This window comes from Hyalella azteca, unplaced genomic scaffold (assembly GCF_000764305.2).
Source record: "Hyalella azteca isolate HAZT.00-mixed unplaced genomic scaffold, Hazt_2.0.2 contig5164, whole genome shotgun sequence".
Taxonomy (NCBI): Eukaryota; Metazoa; Arthropoda; class Malacostraca; order Amphipoda; family Hyalellidae; genus Hyalella; species Hyalella azteca.
The window spans coordinates 40,584-56,660 of record NW_025935363.1 but is presented as its reverse complement, the minus strand read 5'-3'; the positions used below and the strand labels follow the sequence as shown (position 1 = coordinate 56,660).

General features: G+C 45.7%; 1 protein-coding gene across 1 annotated transcript in view; it reads right to left on the bottom strand.

Moving 5' to 3' along the window:
- Nucleotides 1–542: 542 nt before the first annotated feature.
- Nucleotides 543–16,077, bottom strand: part of LOC108664891 — a 42,514-nt gene continuing 26,979 nt past the window's right edge. Inside the window, exons 2-15 of the mRNA XM_047880310.1 lie at nt 10,696–10,835; nt 9,511–9,759; nt 9,349–9,472; nt 8,219–9,141; nt 7,710–7,905; nt 6,877–7,128; nt 6,079–6,372; nt 5,420–5,557; nt 4,478–4,853; nt 3,871–3,999; nt 3,512–3,715; nt 2,851–3,034; nt 1,886–2,249; nt 543–1,720 (exon numbers count right to left, since the gene is read on the bottom strand). Of these exons, the coding sequence (XP_047736266.1) occupies nt 899–1,720; nt 1,886–2,249; nt 2,851–3,034; nt 3,512–3,715; nt 3,871–3,999; nt 4,478–4,853; nt 5,420–5,557; nt 6,079–6,372; nt 6,877–7,128; nt 7,710–7,905; nt 8,219–9,141; nt 9,349–9,472; nt 9,511–9,759; nt 10,696–10,835 (4,395 nt within the window). The 3' untranslated portion in view covers nt 543–898. The remainder of the gene's footprint in view (nt 1,721–1,885; nt 2,250–2,850; nt 3,035–3,511; nt 3,716–3,870; nt 4,000–4,477; nt 4,854–5,419; nt 5,558–6,078; nt 6,373–6,876; nt 7,129–7,709; nt 7,906–8,218; nt 9,142–9,348; nt 9,473–9,510; nt 9,760–10,695; nt 10,836–16,077) is intronic.

Sequence of the window (16,077 nt, the reverse complement as noted above, 5' to 3'; positions counted from 1 at the left end):
CAAGCATATGACTATTCTATGAAGACATTGTTAACTATTTACATAACAATGAGACCATTCAACAGCGTCAATTTATCACGTGATCGCATAAAATCAACTAATGAAAGTGATTGGCCTCCACGGATCACATAAAGCGTCCATGGGCAGCTGAGGTTGAGAGTAAAACTAGGGTTGAAAAATTGTAAGCGATTCTATTATATAGCGATGACATAAAAACTGACCGCTCACATTATATCTGAATGAGGAAAATAATCAGACACTCAAGAAAATTAATGAAATTTAATCTAGATAGCGATGAACTTTTAGTCCTTGTGTGGGTCATCCTGACATGGTATTTCTTGGTCAAAGTGAGAATCACTGCCACGTTCGCACTTTACTCGCGCTTTGGGAGTGTCCATATGACCCATTAATTTTTCTAAGTGTATAATCCCGCCAATTTGTCCGATTTTTTTCTTCAGGAAGGTTCTATTTAAAAGTCGTGATTATGTCGCATTTTCGACGTTTGCTGAGATTCGACTTACGAATTGGAATAAGTAAAGGGGTTTTACGCATCACGAGATTCTTTGGCAAAAATAGTGACTGCTACTAAGCATGAAGAATTATCTAAATCTAATTTATACTAATTTTTACATTAATGTACAAAAATGCCTTAAAAGTTTTCTGGCCTGTTGAACAACTATAGTTGGTCTATGAGTATAAATGGTAACGATAGTAATAGAGAAATCAGTCGGTAGATTAAAATGTTTGCAGTCCAAAGGTTTCGCAGCGTAAACTAACAAGTATGAAGTATTTAAATGAAAGTTCGTCAGACTAATGGAACTTGTAAAATGCGTTCTAATTATTCTAATATTAAACCTAAAAATTTCTTTTAGCACCAACACATAAAAACGCAATAAATCTAAACAAATGAGATATGTCGTCTCTTCTTGACACTCCTGACTGTGCCGTGAGACAGCGACCCGTTGACACGAGACATCCCCCTCGCAGGGGGTGAGGGCTGCTGAGGGGAATACTGTTGCTGCTGAAGGGAAAACTGCTGCTGCTGAGGGGAAAATAGCTGCTGCTGTTGAGGGAACGTTTGCGAAGGGAACTGCTGCTGAGGGATGCATGCACCTAGCTCTCCATTCCTGTACTGGGGAGGAGGAGGAAGGTAGCGGAATGAGCAGAACTGAGGACCCAGCTGCCGGCGGAAGGGTGGTGGGGAACCGCGAGGTCTGAAACCTCCTTCGTCTTCGCTTGTGTAGTTCTGGGGCGCCTCCGGAGACGGGGCACGCAACGATGTGGATTTGACGGCCTTGCATGGGGACGGCAGCGGCAGGGACGAGATGTTGGTGTCCCTGAAGGACGACGGGTCTGCTGAGGACGGATAAGCGGCATCATGGGGTGGAGTAGGCGACACGTCCCCGGCAGGTATCACGTCGGTCGCTGCTGACGAAGCCGACGACGGAGGGAGTCCGTCAGTGGTAGAATCGCTCGTCGTCTCCGACAGGTCCCTGTACTTGTAGTCATCGTGGGTCTGCACGTCAGAAGGGCGGGACGAGCCCGACGAGTTAGACCCTGTCGTGGCATCCCGCATGATGGACCCGTTGGTCAAGACCCCGAAGCGCACAGGACTTGTATACTTGAAGGAGGCCTTGTTCTTCAGCTCCGCTCCTTCAGGCAATCCGTCCCCAGGCTCCGGATTGCCGTATTTGTCCAAGGAGTTCACCCATTCCTGGACCTGAGAAATGGTAATTTGTGAGGGCTTAGAAATAGATTTCATTATTTAAAATAAATTTTTGATCTGGATTTATACCAATTGTTGCTGAAATTATGTCAGAACACTGAAAACTTAAATTTTATTTTATTCTTTACTCTTACCCTGACAATCCGATTCACAACTCACCACTTTAATCTCGCCATCATCCTCCTGGATGTAGGCGTTATTGACGTAAATTTTATAGACGGGCCGGTCAGGGTCTTTCTCCTTCTGCATTTTGGCTTTCCTGCAGCAGCACACGCATGCCACGGTGGCGGCGACCACCATCAGCAATCCTGCCACCGCCGCTGCTGCCACCACGTACGGCCGCCACCCGCCACCCACGGCGCTCACGTTACTCAACGGCTCCTCGAGCGACGCCAGCGTCGGGACGGCGGTGGCAGAGGTGGTGGTGGTGGTGGTAGCGGCGGGGCGAGGGACCACGATGGACGCGATGTTGGAGACCCGACCCGTGTTGTTGGCCGCGTCCCGACCCCGCAGCGCAAAGTGCCTGCGCAGGACATGGAACTTGTGAAAAATTTTTAATAATGATAAGTACACGTAACGGCCTAAGTACACGTAACGGCCTAAGGACACGTAACGGCCTAAGGACACGTAACGGCCTAAGGTCACGTAACGGCTTAAGGACACGAAACGGCCTAAGTACACGTAACGGCCTAAGTACACGCTACGGCCCAAGGACACGTAACGGCTTAAGGACACGTAACGGCCTATAAGTACACGTAACGGCCTAAGTACACGTAACGGTCTAGGTACACGTAACTGCCTAAGTACACATAACGGCTTAAGGACACGTAACGGCCTAAGTACACGGAGCGTCTAAGTGCATATCGCGATCTAAGTGCAAGGTAACAGTTCAAGCACACTTAGAGGCCTAATTAAACGTCGCGGGGCCTAGGTACAAGTAGCTGCCTTATTACACGTAGCGGCTTTGACGGTCGAACGGCTGAGTACAGTCCCGCTGAAAACCTCTGTTCTCCCTATCGTTTTCATGCATTTGGCCATTTATCGTTTATCGTACACTAGCATCACCAACAACACCATCATTACTATCAACAACAACAACACTATCATCACTATCAAATGCCCACCACTTGAGATCAGCGAAAGGCACGGCGGCAAGACAGTGCTGGCGGGTGCCATAGATGGCGGGGGGCGGCGGTGGGGAGCGGCCGCCCCCTTCCTCCACGCAGAAGACTGCGATGCCAGACTCGTGGAAGCGCCCTTCACGAAGGGCGTCGCGCTCCGTGTACATCTTCAGCTCGTACACTGACGCTGTACACGCAACATGGCGGTCATTAGTGACCTTTGTTCAGATTTAAAATTATTAGATCAAATAATTTATTTATAAATTAACATCAATTGTATCGTGAAACTAGGCTGAGCTACCTAGGCCGAATAAATTTTTCTTAATTTATGTACTACAAACATGGTAAATGTAACGATCTGGGTAGTAATTTACTGCCGTGTAGTAAATTTTCGCAACCTTTTCCGTTAATAGAAGAAATATAAAATAATACACCCAGAAAAATTTATGGGTTATGTTATCCAAAATATAAAACACGCTATCTTGCCCACTGCACAAGCAAGGAGCAGACATCGTACAGACCTTCAGCATACCTAAGTGGGTCAGAATGACCCATTACACAAGGGCAAATATTGCATGACTATTTGGACAAAGACTCACTCATATCTCTTAGTGTGCAAAGCTCACATAGCACCGTATGACCTAAGTGGGTCAACACAACCAACCTGTGCCCTGGTCCAGGTCGCCCCCCGGGGCACTCCAGCTGAGGTTGACGAAGGCGTGGGGCTCACCGCCCACCAGGTGGGCGACGAGGTCGGTGACGCGGGACGGCTGGGCGACGTCGTCGAAACTGACGCGGGCGACGTACAGCGACCGTGCGGGACTCGTGCCCGTGAACGGGCCCGTGGGGGTGTGACGTACGCCCCCGTCTGGGGGGGGGGGAGGATGGATAGTGAGCAACCCGCACATGCAGGAAAATTGATGGATCGTTTGGTCCAAATAGTGGCATTGATACACACTTTTGCAGGGCCAAACTGGGTCTCGAGATGACGAAGAGTTACCTGGCGGGGAGGGGGGGAGTTACCTGGTGTGGAGGTCACCACGGTGGTGGAGGGGCCAGGTCGTGCGGTGGCCACCAGGGAGTACCGCCCCTCCCCCACCCGCCACGTCAGGTAGCGCGTGTACACGCCGTCGCCCGCACGCATGTCAGGCTCTGATAATTAATAAAATAAATTCGTGAATAAATGAATTTTTTAGCGAACCTGATGAATATCAAGAACATTTAAGGTCTCTAATGTCCAAGAGAATTCTAAAAAAAGTACTCTACAAAATAAAACAATAGTACTTCAAAAAGTTCTCTAAAAATAGTCCATTAAAAGGTCCTCTAAAAAAGGCACTTCAAAAAATACTCTAAACATTACTTCACAAAGTGTTTAAAAAATAGTGCTTCAAAGAGCACTCTAAAATAGTACTTCACAAAGTACTCTAAAAATATAGTACTTCGCAAAGTACTCTAAAACAGTACTTCACAATGTACGTCCTCTAAATAATAGTACTTCACAAAGTACTCTAAAAAATAGTACTTCACAAAGCACTCTAAAAATAGTACTTCACAAAGCACTCAAAAAATAGTAGGTACTTCACAAAGTACTCTAAAAATAGTACTTCACAAAGTACTCTAAATATCTAACCCGTATTGCCGCTGTCCAGCAGGGAGAAGTTCGCCGCCACCCCAGACGGTAGGTGGGTGACGACCAGCGTGACGAGGGCACCCACCACGGGCCACCCGTTCATGCTGACATCAGCAAAGACGATGACAGGTTCACTGGACGGCGTCAGCACGTCCTGACGCTCGTTACTCGTCCACAACGTCACCACGAGACCAGGCTCACTCGTACGTCGTTCGTAGACGTCTTCGGTGGTGCGTAATGGGAACGATAACGACGTCGTGAGATACTTAAAGGTGTACGTCATCTCTCCCGTCGACGTTGTTTCCAGCCAGAAACGTCGGCCCGTGTCCCGTGTGATCTCCAGTCTCCGGCCCTCGGCGTCTCGGACCTCGACCACCTGATAATAAAAAAGATACAAGAATTCCTATAATGAAGTGCACACAAAACCAATAGGTAGGAGAATATATGTAGGAATATATAAATATGGAATATGTAAGAATGTATGAAAAGAAATACCGTAAATATTCATAGCAATATGTTGTACAAGTAGGCCGTTCTGGGTAGGATGGACAAACTAGGAAGAAAGGACCTTAGCTGGGGAAGGTTGTGAGGATAAGGATACAACAATGATGAGGGGAGACCGAATTGGAAAGAGATGTGGATAACAAAGGGATGCAAAGCAAGGACAAAGTACATTGGATGAAGAATTGGGAGACTGGAGATACGAACTAAGGACCTTGCTTAGAAAGGTGGATGAAGAGGGGGTAAAACATAAGGCAGAGGATGAGGCTATAGCTGCAGAGCTATAGCCTCAAAGCAGTAGACAATATAGCCTATAGCTATATTAGTTGCAGAGGTGGATGAGAGTGAAGAGACGGCGATCCATCGTGGCCTGGGACTGCTACGTCCGAAACACATCCTAAAAATACTAAGGACACATATAAAAATAGAGATGACAAGCACCTTAGCAGGGGAGGTGGACGACAGCACCACCAGACGTTCTGCGGATGGTCCTGCCAGCAGGAGGCGGCCGCTCGCCAGCGCGTACGCCCCCGACGCCCGCAGCTCCGACCTCTCCAGGACGATGGCGTGGGTGTGGACCTGAGGGCGACACGCGGCATGAGGGCGACACACTCAGAGGAATAAATGGACTTTGTCCAAATAACGATAGAGTTTCCTAATAATAAAAATAAATAATAATGCAGTTTATAAATAGCGATGCAGTTCTTGTGCGAGTTATCCTGACACGGTTTGGCCCGACAAAAGAATACCTCATTGCTACATGCAGAAAGTGTGTCACCATTTGAACAATATCACTCATTTATTTTTCAGAGTGCCACGCCTGGAGAACATGTATTTGAAGAACATGAATTTGTGAGAGGGTAAATGGGAGAAATGTAGATAACATTTAGTGTAGATTACTCTAACCTGTAGACAACTCGTAAGGCCTCAACATCTTCCGTGTAATTTAAGTTTCTCAATTGATTACACATGAATGACTAAGATTCAAACTGTTGATAGAGCTGCTTACTAAAACGTTTTTATGAAATAATGATGAATTTACAAGAGATTTATCCTATTTTTAAAATCCGCCTCTATTTTTAGGCCGCCTCTACCCTGACCTGGACAAGACGCGACTGGTATGGCGACGCAGCGCTGTAGGTCGTCGCCTCCTGCAGGGACTGGGCGAATCTCCCTTCCCCCTCGTGGGGTCCAGCACTGGGGGGCAGCACCCAGGAGGCACGCGGCCCAGCCAGCTGGTCAAACTCTGGTACAGCGGCTGTGCAGATGGCGATGGTGTGGAGTGTAAAACCAGCTGTCTGGACCAGCTTCTTCTCCTCCTCCCCAACCTTGGGGCGACATGCAGCCACCACCACTACAGCCTCATCCACGCTCTCTCCCCCCTGTACCACCACCTGAACAACAGGCAAGGAGTTATTAACATAAGAAAATTTAGAGGCGTAGCGGCTTCTGATTCGAGGAATCAGAAGCTGATGCGGATCTAAATTCTGATTGGGTAGTTATTACAAACACATGACACGGTCATTATGTTCGTAAATTACTGTACCAATTACGAGTAGACACAAACAAGGAATTTATAAAAAGTTTCACCAAAGTTTCACTCTCAGAAACGGTCACCATCCTTCTCTATGACACTATACACCACTTGAAGGACAATGAAGGACTGGTTAGGAGGTCCAGGGAAGGTCCATGAGACTTTCACTCGGAGCTTCTTCACTACAGCTGTAGAACTCATACCGACTACTTGAGATGTAAAGAAGTTCTATTCGTTTTATTAATTGCATTTGGTTGATATTTCATTTTTAATTGAACCTGTTTGGTGACCCGACATTGGGTGAAGTTGGAGGTTGCAGGCAGAAGTGACATAATTAAGCCACCTGCTATCAGAAGGCACGCACCTGCATCGCCTCCTGCAGCACGCACGCCAGGCAATATCTGCCGCCGTAGACGCCCGTCGCGGCCTCCTGGTGGGTGGGGAGGAGGGCGAGGCGCCCCTGCAGCTGCCCCGGGGACGCGGGGGACGGAGGCAGGGGGCTCAGCGTCAGGGGATTGGACTCGTTGTTGTAGGAGGCGAGGATGGACAGCCTCATCCCTCCCCCCAATCCCCACATCCAGCGCATTAATCCCCCCCTCAGAGTTTCCACGCCCACCTGGGAGATTGTGTCAGTGGTGACAAACACTCAAAGTAATGACTGAAACTTTGTCTAAATTCCAAGGAAAATTTTACTCATGTATGGGTCATTATTCCATTGAGAAATAATAGAATATAAACGGTGCTAAGCCATCCTGTTTACAAAATTTTTAGATCCATAGTGACGCTCCAAGAACATAACACCAACAACTGGCCGGTCGTTAGATACCGAATACGGCGCGTGCGACACCCCAAAAGAGCTTTTGAACTCCTATAAATCTACCAAATTTTGTTCAAATTCACCAAGTAACTATAAGTACTTTCAAGTCTGGTCTGCTTCTACCGTCTTGTCTAGTCTGCTTCTACCGTCTGGTCTGGTCTGTTTCTACCGTCTGGTCTAGTCTTCTTCTATCTTCCGGTCTGGTCTGGTCTCCTACCGTCTGGTCTGGTATGTTTCTACCGTCTGATCTGATCTCCTTCTACCGTCTGGGCTGGTCTACTTCTACCGTCTGGTCTGGTCTCCTTCTACCGTCTGGTCCGGTCTCCTTCTACCGTCTGGTCCGGTCTGCTTAAAAACAAACCTAGCCTGCTGAAACTTACTTCGTCAATGGCGGCCTGCGAGAGGTCCAGGGCAACCACCAGGACGGGTGGGGGCGCCACCAGCAGTTCCAGGGGTACCCCACTGAAGCCCTCAGCAGTAGGGCGAGTGGAGTCAGAGGGAGGGATTGAGGGATCCCTCATTCTACTGAGGGAGGAATCCGCAATCTGAAGGAGGTTTTGCCCATCGCTGGAGGTTCTGAGGGAACATACAAGGGTAATTAAAACGCCCGAATAAGTGACATTTGAGAATTCTTTTGCGAAGGAATTTTATAGTTGACATCTACGAGGCTACTTTAAAAACAAATTATGTTTATCAATTATTATGGCTTGATTAAGTATAAATTGCTCAATTGTTAGAGATAATTTTTTTTTACATTCAGAAATATATATTTTCGGGTGTCGACCAGAAACATAATATAAAACGAAAAACATTAAATGAAATATTTGCTACTCGTATTTTGGAATGACGTTCGCGTTTTGTGTTCAGTAGGTACTGCACAATATCTTACGTGTTTGTTCGTTGTTCGACAGCTGCATCAGTCGAGCGGTTATGCGGAGACTCATCAGCGCTCAGCAGAGGTGCATTTAACTGAACCGTTCGGTTTAGTTCATTTGAGGACTCAGTCCAATTCGCCGAGGATGCAATCCTCAACTCAGGATAATCCACTTCGACGATCTGATCTTCAGTCGCGATCGCCCTACTCCTTCGTGGGGCAGGAACTGGAGGACGATCTTCTGGAATTGGAGGAGGATCTACAGGACCATCCAGGGATCTGGCCGACTGGTTCGCTATGTCAAATTTCGACATTATTCTTCCCTCCTTCTGGACGCTTAATGCATGTACATCTTCCTGTCCGCCCACCCCTGGAGCCAAAATGCTCTCGGAAGTGTACGGTTTCGACTGTTCATGAACCACATGTTTTTCTTCCTCATGGGCCATTTTTATCTCCTCAAAGACCACCTGTTCTTTCTTCTCAAGGGCCACATTTTCCCCTTTTTTAAAGGCCGCCTGTTCCTTCCTGTCAAAGGCCACACGTTCCTCCCCCTCAAGGGCCACACGTTTTCCGTTCTCAAGGGCCACATGTTCCTCCCTCTCTTTGGCCACATGTTCCTGCCTCTCTTTGGCCACATGTTCCCCCTTCTCACGGGCCACATGTTCGCTCTCTGAAGGCGCTGCTTGGACGATATGGCGGCCAAGGGGAGAAGAGTTCCTGGAGTTGATGTCACTTGACACATAAAATTCATTGTTTTCGGTAATGTCCTGGCCGGAAAATGGACGAATAAAATTTTGAGCGGACGGCTCCATGTGGTGTGATGGACGGTGGTCAGCGTGTTGGCGGATGACCTCCCATACGCTGCGTCCATCACACGCCAGGTTATGGAGCGTGTCATCCTCAGGGTCATGCGTGTCACTATCACAGAATTTCACCACCTGCACATATTATCAACATATATTTTATTTATACCGGTATTATATATTTTTATAAGAATATTTATAAAAAAATTATGATATATATTTATATAAATATATTTATATCAACACAGACCTCCATCACCTGGACCTACGGCAAAAATACATTGATATTTAAACAAAGACACATTCATTCCGCTGAGTGTATTCAGGTCCCCCAAAGATCACCTGATCAGACGCGATTCTCTGCAGGACGGAGGACACGGGGGGGAGGGGGCAGCTGCCCCCCCTGCAGGAGGGGGGGACGTGGTACCCCCGCTCCTCGTACACCCCCCAGCGGTAGCGTGCCCACCTGCCCACTCACCCACGACCTGCAGCAGGTCTGCCCACTCACCCACGACCTGCAGCAGGTCCTCGTCCTGCCTCGTCTCGCCGACGTCGAGGGGCAGGACGTGCGACGTCCCCAAAGGACGTACGTCGCCCGTCTTCGTGACGAGGGACGTCGCGTCGACCGTCACGACGTCCCCGGGACGGGCGCAGCCCCCCACCTGCCGCACCCCCACCGCGCGGGAGGCGAAGGGGGCCCAGCGCTCCCCGGGGGCGGGGCCTGGGGGAGGGGGACACGTTCTTTGGACTCCGCTGGGCTTAATATTTGGATATCATATAATATAATATAAATAATATCTAATATACATACGTATCAATTGCAGACATAACCGTGTTCATGACAAATTACCAGAGGGAGAGGAAAACGTTTTTTTTTTACTCCGCCGAGTTTAATATTAGGATGATATATACGGTAATATAATAATAATATATGAATATAAATAATATTTAATATAGGTAGACACGCATCAACTACAGACATAACCGTGTTCTTGACAAATTACCATGACTCGGCCACGTTTGTGGTTTAATACAGACCAAAATATTTCACTGTATTTTACATAAGTAATCGCCTTTCGCAAAATTCAAACGCTCTCGCTTCCGATCTTTTCTGTACGGCACTTGATAGTGAAAAACTTTAATGCTGAAAAACAGAGTTGCTTTTGCCCAATAAAGCCTCGTGACGAAGCTCATCTAACATTGATTCATCACTAGTAAAGACAAATATCGGGAGTCTGTTCACTCCTTTAATGACTTTTATAATTATCAGAAAGACTCTTATATATTTATCGCCCTATAATGGGTTGGTTTGGTAACGTGTTGGACTGAGAAGGAGTCTCTTACTGACTCCATGAACAAGGATGCTGGGTGATTCTCATCCCTTGGAGAGGATCCATCTGTCCAGTCTAGCTCTGGATGATTAAAATCACCAACGATCAACGTGTGTGACTTCATGCTCGGTAAAAGGCATTTTAATATTATATACTTTTCAGAGGAATAGTCACGACGCCTATGCGGATTGCGGAGGCTATCTTTGCCTTGTAGGAAATTTCACACCACTTTTGACCCACTAAAGTTCGCACCAGTTTTGACCCACTAAAGTTCGCACCAGTTTTGACCCACTAAAGTTCGCACCAGTTTTGACCCACTAAAGTTCGCACTAGTTTTGACCCAGTAAAGTTTGACCACCTCTGCCAGGTGGCAAGTGGCAGGTGGTTCAGGTGGCAGTTCTGTGCCATCGCCGGAGGTATGACAACCTGCAGGCGGCCTACACTGACGCTGCCAGACGTAGCCTGCTGCAGGCCAGCTGAGAACCGCGTCGCAACCACCTGCATGAACAGAAACAAAAGCTAATCAAGATAAATATTATCAATTAATTTTCTTATAATTTGTCAATCTCAATTTTAATCTAAATTTTCATTCCCCCACCCTCCTTACAGCCTTCCCTACACTAGTAAAAAAAATATAACTCAGTACTCACTGCAGTGAGTGACAGAGAGCGCATTTTCTCGTCGACGAAAACATGAAGTCACGGACGGACAGACAGACGGACAGACAGACAGACGGACGGACATGGCGAGCACAATAGTGCATTTGTCCATAAATGAGAAAATGCGCTAATAAAAGGGTAATATTAGCCAAATTGTGACACACTTTCTTGCCCAAAGCATGAGCAGAGAGCGGACGTAGCACTTATACGCTTTATTTTACCGAGTCAGACTTGGTCAGGATGACTCACAAAAACACAAAGAGTGCATCGTTATTTGGACAAAGCCTCACTCGTTTCTTTGAGTGTACAAAATTAAAATTAAAAATTTTATGCCGTGTTCTAGCCGCCATGGTCGATTTAGGGCGTATTTTCGGTGAGGCCATCACACCAGAAACACGACCGATTAACGCTCATAAATGTGTCACGGTGGCAAAATATACAGAATGTTCATCAATATGCCACGTAAAAATGTTCATCTTCGTCACGAGTGTGGAAGATGTTTTAGCGCATTTTCCTATTTATGGAAAAAATGCACTTTTGTGCTCGCCATGTCCGTCCGTCTGTCCTTCTGCCTGTCCATCTGTCTGTCCGTCCGCGACTTCACGTTTTCGTCGACGAGAAAATGCGCTCTCTGTCACTCACTGCAGTGAATGCTGAGTTACATTTTTTTATAATACGGTGGCGTTAACACCAACGTTAACGTTATAACGCGTTACAAGACGAACGCTCATGAGACGTCAGAGAACGGCTATAAAACGGCTTCCACTGCCTTAAAACGGCTATAAAACGGCTCTGATTTTGCACAGGTAATTAAAATATTAGTAATTATCAAGGGAGTTATTAATGTAATAACTTTACCAATCTCCTTCACAAAGAAGATTTTATAATAACCAAAATGTAAGGGTAAATCAATCCCAAACAATGTTTAAAATTCAAAAAACCATTTCGCACCGAAACTCGAAAATTCTAACGGCTTCAAAAATTATTACTTAGCCTTAAATTAAAAATAAAAAGCTATTTCCGCAGACTATAAACTTTGCACTTGTCACGAACAATTAAGAAGCCGTTATATTTGCACGCACAGTTCCTGAAGACACGCACACGAATGGAAGTCACGCATTCGTTTCGCTCGAGTTTCACTGTAAACAGCGATCTTGACGTCGCTCAGGTCATCAATTAGTAAATTAGTTGAATTATTAGGGTAATTAATTAAATGAAAGTTGAATAATCAAGTAAGAAAAGCTCGCACAAACGTCGTTTTGACTTGCACCAGCACTTGCTGGCTGGAAAAAGATAATTCAGTGAATAATATGTCGTCTACATCACTAATAAAGTAAAAAAAAAATTTGTTTAACTAATATAGTAAAAATTTATAATTTACCTAATTGATTCAGCGACTAATTTATCGTTTAAATAACTATTGCATCGGATAATTTATGGTTTAATCTTTATTTAACTAAAGTATTTTTTATTTAAATAACGGCGAGCCATCATCACAGTCACGTGATGATACAATATGAAAAATGAAACAAATTAACTGAATTAAATACGCGAACAACTGGGGGAGTGGAAACAGGTGGGGGAGTGGGTGAGTGTGGGAGTGAGAGAGTGGGCAGCTGGAGAATGGGGATCAGTGGGCGCTGTGGTGGAGTGGGTGGTGGGTAGTGGAGTGGGTGACGGGTGGTGGAGTGGGTGGCGGGTGATGTAGTGGGTGGTGAGTGGTGGAGTGGGTGGTGGGTAGTGGAGCTGTCTCTTATACACATCTAGATGTGTATAAGAGACAGCTACAGCTGTAGAACTCATACCGACTACTTGAGATGTAAAGAAGTTCTATTCGTTTTATTAATTGCATTTGGTTGATATTTCATTTTTAATTGAACCTGTTTGGTGACCCGACATTGGGTGAAGTTGGAGGTTGCAGGCAGAAGTGACATAATTAAGCCTCCTGCTATCAGAAGGCACGCACCTGCATCGCCTCCTGCAGCACGCACGCCAGGCAATATCTGCCGCCGTAGACGCCCGTCGCGGCCTCCTGGTGGGTGGGGAGGAGGGCGAGGCGCCCCTGCAGCTGCCCCGGGGACGCGGGGGACGGAGGCAGGGGGCTCAGCGTCAGGGGATTGGACTCGTTGTTGTAGGAGGCGAGGATGGACAGCCTCATCCCTCCCCCCAATCCCCACATCCAGCGCATTAATCCCCCCCTCAGAGTTTCCACGCCCACCTGGGAGATTGTGTCAGTGGTGACAAACACTCAAAGAAATGACTGAAACTTTTGTCTAAATTCCAAGGAAAATTTTACTCATGTATGGGTCATTATTCCATTGAGAAATAATAGAATATAAACGGTGCTAAGCCATCCGGTTTACAAAATTTTTAGATCCATAGTGACGCTCCAAGAACATAACACCNAACTATCCAGTAACTTTGTAGTAACTATCCAGTAACTTTGTAGTAACTATCCAGTAACTTTGTAGTAACTATCCAGTAACTTTGTAGTAACTATCCAGTGACTTTGTAGTAACTATCCAGTAACTTTGTAGTAACTACCCGGTAACTTTGTTGTAACTACCTGGTAACTTTGTAGTAACTATTCAGTGACTTTGTTGTAGCTATCCAGTAACTTTGTAGTAACTATACAGTGACTTTGTTGTAACTATTATTTTATAGTGATCAAGTTGGTGATTTGCGAGAAAAATTCCGCCGAGTAACGCCGTGTGGTCAATAAAACATGGAAAGGACAAAAATTTAGTCGTGAGTGTTCAAAGACGTGCAACAAGGATAATTCAGGGATTAAAAGGCAAGCCTTATGAAGAAAGATTAATAAAGATTATGAAGCCTCCCAGTCTCCGTTATCGACGTCTGCGTGGTGAACTCATTGAAGTATACAAATACACTTATGGTTTATACAAGGTCCTAAAAGGATTACTAGGATTTGAAACAAGTATCGACCCCAAAGGCTATAGGGTTATAAGCTAAAAAAGTGATCGAGATACAATTCAACCCAGTTACAGCATTTCTTCTCGCTTCGAGTCACCGACATGTGGAACAGCCTTCCTGATAGCATCGTTGGCGCTCCGAGTATGAACGTCTTCAAAAATAAACTGGACAAGGCTATACAAAAGTATATGTTCAGTCATGAAATGCCTAGCACCTTACGGAACTAGTAAAAGTCCAGTCAGGATGTCAATCATGGAACGTCAGATGAATGTTTTTGTCTATAGGCCACGTTTTAGATCTGTGAACAAGTCACGAAAAGTACAAAAATCAGTGACATGCTTAACCAGGCCTAATTCTTCAGGTCTAGGCCTAATTCAGTCAATTTGTTAACTTCAACTGAACCTCACGGTTCATGTCACCGACGACATTTGATCACATATCCGTAACATGCTATGCATGAGCCCCAAACTACAGAGGAGAACATTAGATCATGCTAGACACGTTCATTTGCAAGCTAGGTGACTTACTCTAGGTAATTTCTTGCTACATTTCTAGGTGGAGCTCGTTTATAATGCCACAGCACCAGTATCCTGCACAGTAGTAGCAGCAGCAGCAGCAGCAGGTGTGCTGCTGCTGCTCAGGCGTCCATAGCCGCCAGAGGAAGTCGCCTCAACCGCCATCGGATTTTAAACTCAAAACCAACAGACAAAAAACTTTCAATTTAAAGGGACGCGCTACCATTGTGTGTGTTTTAAAGGGACGCGCTACCATTGTGTGTGTTTTAGAGGGACGCGCTACCATTGTGTGTGTTTTAAAGGGACGCGCTATCATTGTGTCTGTTTTAAAGGAACGCGCCACCATTGCGTCTGTTAAGGAACGCGCTACCATTGTGTTTGCAGTGCCATACTGTTTGTTGCAGTGCCATACTGTTTCTTGCAGTGCCAAACTGTTTCTTGCAGTGCCATGCTGTTTCTTGCAGTGCCATACTGTTTCTTGCAGTACCATGCTGTTTCTTGCAGTGCCAAACTGTTTCTTGCAGAGCCATACTGTTTCTTGCAGTGCCAAACTGTTTCTTGCAGTGCCATACTGTTTCTTGCAGTGCCAAATTGTTTCTTGCAGTGCCAAACTGTTTCTTGCAGTGCCATACAATTTCTTGCAGTGCCAAACTGTTTCTTGCAGTGCCAAACTGTTTCTTGCAGTGCCAAACTGTTTCTTGCAGTGCCATACTGTTTCTTGCAGTGCCATACTGTTTCTTGCAGTGCCAAATTGTTTCTTGCAGTGCCAAACTGTTTCTTGCAGAGCCATACTGTTTCTTGCAGAGCCATACTGTTTCTTGCAGTGCCATACTGTTTCTTGCAGTGCCAAACTGTTTCTTGCAGTGCCATACTGTTTCTTGCAATGCCATACTGTTTCTGCTTGTGCTAGACTGCCTTCGAACTGCATGAGGCAAAAGAAATCAATGTCACGGCACTAACAAACCGGGGGTTATTAGACGGTTTGCTTCCGCGTCCGCAATCCTGAAACATGGCGCTAAAAGAAAAAGCGCTCATTGACTTGATGTATAATTACAATGATTAATGAACCCTGCAGTAATTGATAACTAACAGCCTCAAGAGGCACGAAACAACCCGGCGCCTCACGAGGCACGTAACAACCCAGCGCCTCATGAGGCACGTAACAAACCACCGCCTCATGAGGCACGTAACAAACCACCGCCTTATGAGGCACGTAACAACCAGCGCCTCACGAGACTCACAGCAAACAATGCCTAATTACTTCAGTAACGACGTAACCTGGTTGAATCCAATTAAAGTCAATTCGACAATATTTAACGAAGTTCAACTCAATTTAAATAAATTTATACCAGCCTTAACCAAATAAAACCAATTCAAACCAGATTAAACCAAATAAAACCAGTTCAAACCAAATAGAGCCAGTTAAAACTAAATTAAACCGAATCGAACCAAATGAAACAAGCTCAAACTAGTTTGAACCAGTGAATCAATATCAAAGATTGTACCAATATACAAAGTTCAAACGGACCACTTGCCATATCTACTGATATGGAACAATTTATTTTAAATATATTATGTCGTATATTAATATTTATTTAAGAAACGACGGTAAATTCATGGGCGAAATTGGAA